Source organism: Spea bombifrons, chromosome 1 (genome assembly GCF_027358695.1).
Source record: "Spea bombifrons isolate aSpeBom1 chromosome 1, aSpeBom1.2.pri, whole genome shotgun sequence".
In the NCBI taxonomy this organism is placed as follows: Eukaryota; Metazoa; Chordata; class Amphibia; order Anura; family Pelobatidae; genus Spea; species Spea bombifrons.
This window is the reverse complement of record NC_071087.1, coordinates 144,331,825-144,340,272: the sequence shown is the minus strand read 5'-3', so window position 1 is coordinate 144,340,272 and position 8,448 is coordinate 144,331,825. Positions and strand designations below refer to the sequence as shown.

General features: G+C 40.8%; 1 protein-coding gene across 2 annotated transcripts in view; it reads right to left on the bottom strand.

The window, feature by feature from the left end:
* Positions 1 to 4,689: 4,689 nt before the first annotated feature.
* Positions 4,690 to 8,448, bottom strand: part of IQGAP2 (IQ motif containing GTPase activating protein 2) — a 112,478-nt gene continuing 108,719 nt past the window's right edge. For both annotated transcript variants that reach the window (XM_053447958.1, XM_053447959.1), the window contains 3 exons: positions 7,403 to 7,546; positions 6,814 to 6,922; positions 4,690 to 5,861 (listed from right to left, as the gene is read on the bottom strand). In XM_053447958.1, coding sequence (XP_053303933.1) covers positions 5,748 to 5,861; positions 6,814 to 6,922; positions 7,403 to 7,546 — 367 coding nt within the window. In that variant the 3' untranslated portion in view covers positions 4,690 to 5,747. The remainder of the gene's footprint in view (positions 5,862 to 6,813; positions 6,923 to 7,402; positions 7,547 to 8,448) is intronic.

Sequence of the window (8,448 nt, the reverse complement as noted above, 5' to 3'; positions counted from 1 at the left end):
CTTGCAAGCTTACAATCAAGTTGGTGGTTGAGGGAGACAATAGGAGAGGACGGCTTGGACGGGATGGGGATGAGTTGATCTGGTTCGAATTATGTGTTGTAGCTGCTTTCTGCAGTGGTACCTGGTATGTCGTTTCCCTCCCGTTTAACTCCAGTGTAACTCTTAAATAGCCACTTATGATGAGGCCACTTGGGGAGAGGCCACAGCAGCTACGTTTCCAAGTGAGGCCTAGGAATATACAGGGCTTCCTCACAAGTGGTCAGATAAGGTAATTGCATACAGGAGGCAGATGTTTCACACCTTGGATAACAAATGCAATTAAGCTAGACTAGAGGGCACCAAATTTAACCCTTTGATAGCAGCAGGGTATGGAGACAGGCAGGATACAGACATACTGGATGGAAAACAGGTGTTACAGCAGGAGATGAGGGGTTCAAATGAAATACCGGATATTCATACCGGGTGGAAAACAGGGGTTACAGCAGGAGATGAGGGGTTCAAATGAAATATGGGATATTCATTCCTGTAAGAGAAGGAGATATGGCAGACATTAGCATACCTGGGAACTTCTCGGCTCCAGCTACCCATTCCCGCTGATGGCAGAGGGAAACACCCCAATTTAAAGGAATGGGAGGGAGAGGGGCATGCCAAGACCCCGCTACCGCGACCCGGTAGCGGGGTCACCCAGCAATCTCTGGGTCAAACCCGGAGAGTTCCCAGGTATGGACATATAGTGATTGCCAGAGGAGTAGTTGGATGAAAGCATGAAGACCAGGGATGGATCTCTGCATTGTCCAGTGTAACTCTTAAATAGCCACTTATGATGAGGCCACTTGGGGAGAGGCCACAGCAGCTACGTTTACAGTTCACTGAGGGTACCGCTGTAGCTGGTGTAGGCACACAGGATGACTGGAAGGATAGGACTGGGGCAGAGGGGCAGCAGGGTTAAAGATCCTTTCCACTCTATGCTGAGGTTATGGATGAGCAGTACACATCATTTACTGGCATTTTGGCAGCTCTTAGGAAGATGCTGGTGCAGTGGATTGGACCACAGGAGGGCCCAGCTGTAGAAATGGGAATGGTGGTGACTAAAAAGGCAGCAAACATGGTGAAAGCGGTTAGAGATGGGGACTTTGTGGGTTTGTGTTGTGCAGCACATATACTACATATGGTGGTAGAGGACAGCTATTCCAACTGATGGGCAGTGTAGGCTTTTGAAATTCATTGAAAAGTGCCATAAGATTGCCGGGCACTTTCACCGCAGTGTGAAGGCAAGCCAGCAGCTGAGGGAGGAGCTGCTACCCACCACCGTCTACATCAGGACTTGCTGGAACTCCACCCTGAACATGATGGAGCAGATACCGGAGCAGCAGCAGGCTGAGCAGAGCATTGGGGTGTCCAGCCCATTGGGCAGAGGGGAATGGGCAATAATGGGGCAGGTGATGGAAGTCCAGAAGCTATTTAGGGATGTGACCGAGGACTTAAACCAGAGCGCTGCCACTTTGGGCCAGGTCATCTCCCCTTACTTACTTACCTAACTGAAACAACACATGTATGACTTTCTGGAACAAAATGTGTTTTTTTGGGCGAAAGATTACATGTGGCAGTCGAGAAGCTGATCAGTAAGTTGATAGAGGAGCTGAAAAGTTGCATGCATGCCATCATAAACCCAAGGGATAAGGGCAAGTTGGACCTTAAAAATACGTTTAAAACTTGGAGAGACATGCTTGTCAGTAGGATGTGTGAGATGCAGCACAAAAGGGGCATGCGAAGCGAAGGAGAGATGTAGGAGTTGGAAATTAAAATTCCAAGCAGCAGTGGTAGTAGTGGCAGCCACATGTCCCAATCCTTTGCACCCAGGCAGAGCATCTGCACTAGATCCACCGGAGCATCAGCCATTTCAGCAGCGGGCCTTGATACCTTGGTGGGTAATCAGAGTTACACCTTTAAAATGGTCCAAGCCTACCTACACCTTGAGGAACCACCGCTGCCACCTAGTACTGACCCTCTACATTATTGGGACCAGAAAGCCTGGCCCCTCTTTACTGGCCCAGCAGTTGCTTTCATGCCTACCCACCAGTATCCAAAGCGAGAGGGTTGTCTCTGCGACAGGCAACATGCTCAACTGGTGGAGCCGATGGCTTTCTTAAAAGTAAATCTTCCCAAAGTAAGGTACCCGGCACTCAATATTCAAAGTGAGTGAAGTTCTGATGCTGCTCCTCTGTCTGCTTCCTTACTCTGAGGGATCATTTTTTTTAAATATCTATAATAATGCTGTTCAATTTGATTTTGCCATAGGCAAGTCTAATTAGCAGCATGGGCAGCTCCCTCAAAGGGGCTGTCATTCTCCTGGGGGCAAATCCATGTGTCTACTACAGCAGCGCATATAACTCTGTGACACTATCTTACAGAAGCAATGTTTGGTTATACACCGCTTATAGTTTTCATTAAATAGGACTGGATATAGAGTGTTGCTTTTTTCCTCTGGAAGCAAATTCTTTAGAATAAGCCCTTAACGTCCAATGACTGGTCACATCATTTCATTACACAAGCATAGATCTACGATCACTTTCATCTCTTAAACAGTGTTGCTGTAATGCCTCAATGTCGAGGCATTCAGCAACACCGAGATCGGCATCAGGGGCCATGTGTGGGGCCCTCCCTGGGGCGTCAATGTCCGCCATCAATGATCGCCTCCTAAACGTCAATGGTGTCACTGAAATGCCTTCAAAGGTGGCCCTATTAGGACATGGGGGCAGTAGGACCAGATGTCAAAGTTCCAAGTTAAAAAATGTGCACTTCCTAAATGTGGCATTTTACCTCCCAAACAACCCGACAAACTCATGCGTGGGGGGTATCACTGTACTCAGGAGATGTTGCTGAACACATATTGGAGTACATACCTGAAGCAATTTTTGTGATAAAAAACAAAAAATAAATTACTACCACAAAGTTTGACAAAGGGTGGTAATAGAATTAGTGCACAGAAAGGGTTAAAATACCAGCATTTGAAATACTTTGGTTTGTCTAGTTTTCAAAAAGATATGATGGGGTAAATTGCATTGCCCAGCTTTAAAGAAAATTACATCTAAACAAGAGCACCGCAAAAGTGTTAAAACAGCCTCGGTCCCAAATGGTACAAAAAATAAAAAACAGCCTGGTCCTTAAGGGGATAATATAGCAGTCTAAAATCCATTCAGCAGTAACATTCACAGTCTACATTATCCACTCCTGCCAAAACACATTCACCAACAGAAATTGCATAGAAGACCCATAAGAAGTGCACACAAAAGCTGGATGTTGGCCCAAAAAATTTAAACTCACAGACAAAGATCACTTCCAGCCATTTCCAAAGGTACTAAATAGCTCAGCAACATTTTTTGATAATCGAATGGTGGTGTGAGAACCTAATGGATACCTTGTTGTGAGAAATTGTTGGCACTATATAAATAAATACGACTTGTCTCACAAATTTAACTAAAGCAAAGCAGGAACAACACAGAAATGCCCCAGAAACACAACTGCAACAGTCCTGCGGAGAACATTACTACATTTTGGCAAACAGCCCTTCCTCTGTTTAGGCCTATTCCTCTCTTGATGGATCCTGCAGAGCCTTCTCTTCACAGCAGGCCTTTAACGCATGTACTTCTCCAGCCCGATTCTCATCCGAGGGCATCTCGCCAAGTGGTCCACAGTACAAAATTGCAAAATCTAAACAATGAAATACTAATATTGCACAAACACCCCACTCTTGCATGAAGTTTTTCAAGCCAAGGTCTGTTTCAGTAGACTGCCTAACAAGGATTAACTTTTCGAGCTATTGTTAGTCCACTTGGAAGTGTTTTCTTTCCTCTGTAACTCGAGGACCACTGAGAACTGTGTGCCAACAGAGCTACTGTTGTAGCTCCATCTACTCTTTTGTCGTCCCATCTATTTTTTTGTAACTAAATGAAGCATTACAATCATCATCTAGCACTGCTGAGTTGTCCAAACTGCTCCCAGAAATGATTTTTTTAATCATGTAAAAAATTGTCTCTTTCGTACTTCTTGCCAGGAACAGTTTGTTTGGTTGATGGTTGCAATAGGATTGCTACGGTACATACCGTAGCTTCTATATTGTTTTTATAAGATTATATGTCCAGTGGAGGAATAAACCGACAGATCTGCTAAGGTTTATTATCTTTTCATACAAGAGACTGTGCAGCTCATGTTGTGTCCAAGAAGAACAGCACCTTTCAATTGAAACTTTTGTGTTTGCTGCAGAAAGTTAGAAATCTACTTACTGATAGTTTCTATTCCTTGCTTACCGCCTGGGAGCCATAACTTAGAGGCATCTTTTCCCGACTCAGGCAGGAAAAACAAACTATGAATTACCCCTCCCCTCTACTTCCCCCCATGTGCAATTAAAACAATATACCAGGAATAATGCAAGAATATTAGGTGGGAGTGATAATTAATACTATCAGCAAGGAAAATGAATCCAAGAATTCTAACGTTAGTTCTTGTCATGCCTGGCAGCCATAACAAAGAACAAGGGAGGGGTCAACACAAAGCTGATCGAAAAACCTTCTTTCCAAAGTCTGCATTTGCTGGAAAGAGAGCCTTGCTCTTTTTTGCCCAAGAAGTTGCCAGACAACGCATGCTATTTTCTTAGTCAAAATAGCAATGTAAAAAAATACACAAAATTAGTTTTAATGAAACAATGGATTTTTATTGCATTAAAAAAGAAAATTACAGACAGAGCAGCAGACATAGAAAGGCACAAACTAAAGTTGTGTAACCCTTCAAGTGCTGGGGAGCAAACAAACTGAGCACAAAGCATTGCAGACTCCACTTTCAGCACTTGGGTGGCAGAATGTCTCATCAAAACAACCGTCAGCCATTGCCCTGGTATCTTGCAGCCATGCAGAATGGATACAAGGGCCAACAGACAGTAGTGCAATAACCTGGAAACTAAAATCATGCAGGGCTACATCAATTAATCTCCTGCCATTTATAAATTATGTGTTACTTTAAAAAAAAAAAAAAATTACAAAATTGCAAAAAATTCACCTTGACAACGGACAAAAGTTTTAGTTTACCTGCTGTCTGAACTGACTCTTCCAAAAATACAATTTTATTACACTATATTTAAAGTCTGAAATCAAATGAATCCATTTGATTTGTATATTAAAGACTATAGACAATATGTATTTTTTTTTCTACGTATACAGTTTTTTTTTGTTTTTTTTTCCTTTTAAAGACCCCCATTTTGACAAAAAAATAAAATATGGTAGGAATTTTTTTTAATTTTTTTTTACTTTATCCATACCGTATAGTGCACTTTTCTCAAACTAATGATTTAAAAAATAAAATAAAACTGCAAGCGTTTACATTATTGTGATGACCCACTGAGAAATCACAGGATCTGTAGCATGGGCAGTGCTTCGAGCCGTATATCACACTGCACTTTCCTTCAAAATATCAATTGAATAACACATACAATGACCTCATTGACACTGAAGGAGATTACCCTTTAAATGCCAATAGCAATACCAATCAATGCATTGCTCACCTTCACCTGGCACTCAAAGGGATAAAGGCACCATTGTACAATTAACTGAACAATTTTGGTTATTTAATTACATTCCCCATAAATCAAAAAGATTTTTCATAATATCTCCTCAATTAATATATTAAATTAACAAAAACAAATTACAAAGAAAAATGTATGTTGAAATGGATGTAAGGATCCCATCCATCTCTATTTATTTCCCATAAAATTTCCTGTTTATGAGAAATATAAGGAGGTTCACATTGACTTTTGCTTTGTCGAACATTTTCATTACGGCAACTCCGTCATACTGCATCTGGAGCAAATCCTGCAACGGGAAGAAGACATGAAGGTTACATCCGGTCTCTGCCCACGTGTTGACTAGATCTAAGATTGCTAAATGGTGCAGCTGCGATAGCTGTACTAAGGAACAGTGTAAATATAATAAATGTACATCTTCCTTCATAAACAGTAACAGTACTTAAAGGGACACTGCAATAGCTATTTGCAGCCCCACCAGAAGAAGAATGCTGTAACTTTGTAAGTACTGTAATATGCATTCTTTAAAAAACAAACCCAAAACCTTACCCTTATGAGAAGCTGTGGCTGGTATTTATAAGACTTTTAGCTGGTTGAAACAGCCAATCATTGACAGGAAGGGGTTCCACTGAAATAGGCCAAATGCTTAGGGGTGATGCTGCTGGATTCCTCTATGCATTTTCGAGGTTTGCGTTTGACTTAAAGGGGACCTTGAGATATCATTAAAATGCATGTAATGTCTGGGCTGTCCCTTTAAAATGTGCGACTTTGCTTAACTCATCAGTTTCATAGGGTAAATGCACCATTCTAAACAACATTCTCACTGCTGTTGAATGCCCAAACAATCCCTAAAAATGAACCTTCATTCATGTAACCACTTTTTTCATTCATTCATAATTTTCGCCGGGCACACTTAGTTGTTAAGTGATGCAAAAGGTGCCAATGGTAAGTTGATGCTATATGAACTAAAATGGCTTCTTGAAATTCTTAACATTCAGAGGAAATAATAAAAAAAATGGCAGATCAATTAAGGTTTATTTGTTTAATGCAACTCCAGTCTCTGGCAGTTTATGTCTGGATTTTACAGCAAACTAATTGCTTGCCCATCCTGAGTTTTATTCATACCGCTTCTCCTTATGCTATGAATATGTTTAATATACAAATGCTGGAGCTCTGTGTTTTGCTACCGAGAAGCTCTGATTAAATATTGTTTAAATGCAATTGGAGTATAATACAGTTACCTGGAAGTGCAGCTGGACTTTTTCCATCTCAACACCAAGAAATTTTGCTTTAACTTCAAAGTCACCAACTTCATCACCAGGTGTAATATCAAACAGAACGTTTTTGAACCTTGTTAGATAAAAGATATAAATAATATGAATAAACAATGTAGCTCAAAAGCAGAAGAATTATCACATGGGGCACTGAGCCAGATCTAAGAAATCAAGGACAGTTTAATAAGATATTCATTAATTGACAGGGTAGTGGATCATTGGAAAAACCTTCCATCAAAAGTAGCAAAGGATAACACAGCAAGGACATTTAAGCATGTATACGATTGGTATAAGGCTGTCCAGAAAATAAGACAAGGCCAAGGACCGAGATTTGTGTTCGTTGGGCTAAACGGTAATTATTATAAAATTCTGTGCAGCAAAATATTTGTTTTCATGCTGCTCTTTCTACCCGACATGATGATTACACAAGGCCTCCTGTTCTTTAGCTTTTTATTATGAAGCAGAAAGGATTGCATGGCAAGTCATTGTATCCAACACAGATGTCTATGTATCTATTGCACTGTATTCCTTCATTTCCATTTATGCCACTACTCACTGGTTGGTCTGAAGTCCTTCTATCTCCAAGATGACGCCTTTCTCGTGTAATCTCGCAGCTGTGTATCGAAGTGCGGACTGCTTCATTTTCTTCGAGGTCTTTTCTTCCCCTTTACCATCTACCTTAATAGAACGCCTTGAATTCCTATGGAAAAGGAACAGCATATTACTAACGAAGAACCCCCCCCCAAGTCAGGTTAAATATCTGATGAAATCTCACCAATTGAATATGTATTATTCAGGGCACAATCTGGCATTATTGTAGGAGAAACTCAGGAGGTGACTCTTTACGATGCTCAGTGAATTTGCTCTGTCTCACTCGCCTACAACTCCTAGCTTTGTGATTATACAGCATAGGCGTCACCTTTACACATTTACTTGCAGGTGAAACCTTTACTGGGTTAACACCGCCTAAGCTTATGTACCCTAAGAAGTGTCTTCTCTTCATATGGAAGCGTTGCCAACTAGAGAAGAGACCTCTGAGGTACCTAAAGCTTTTATAGGACCAACACAGAAAAAGATGTAAAGACTCCCTCATCTCTTGCACCAATACGGGTGTATTTCTTATCTAATTGCTGTCTGTTTGGCTGCTACATGTCAGCTGCATAAGAAAATAGCATTTCAAAGAAATGTTTCAGATTCTCTGTGCTACACCTCACGCCCTCCCTCTCTGTACTCAAAATTGTACTTACATTTTTTTTTTTATAATATTTATAATTTTCGTATCTTAATGCTATATTAAATTATAGTATTATAATAAAACATTAACTAACTTATGTAATAAGCAATTGTACATTCAGGTGCAGATCTTGGCTTCCAATGATGATTTTATCAACAAATACTGAATTACTGAACATGTACATCTAATGAAAAATAAACCTGGCTTTGATAATTCTTGGCTGAACAAACGCAGCCAAGTTCCATAATATGGAACATGTCATTTGCTTATGGAACGGATTCACACAAATAAAGCCCACTTGCATCATGTTGGAATAAATCATTGTTTACCAGTATTCCGATTACAGCGTCACAGCTAAACAAATCCCG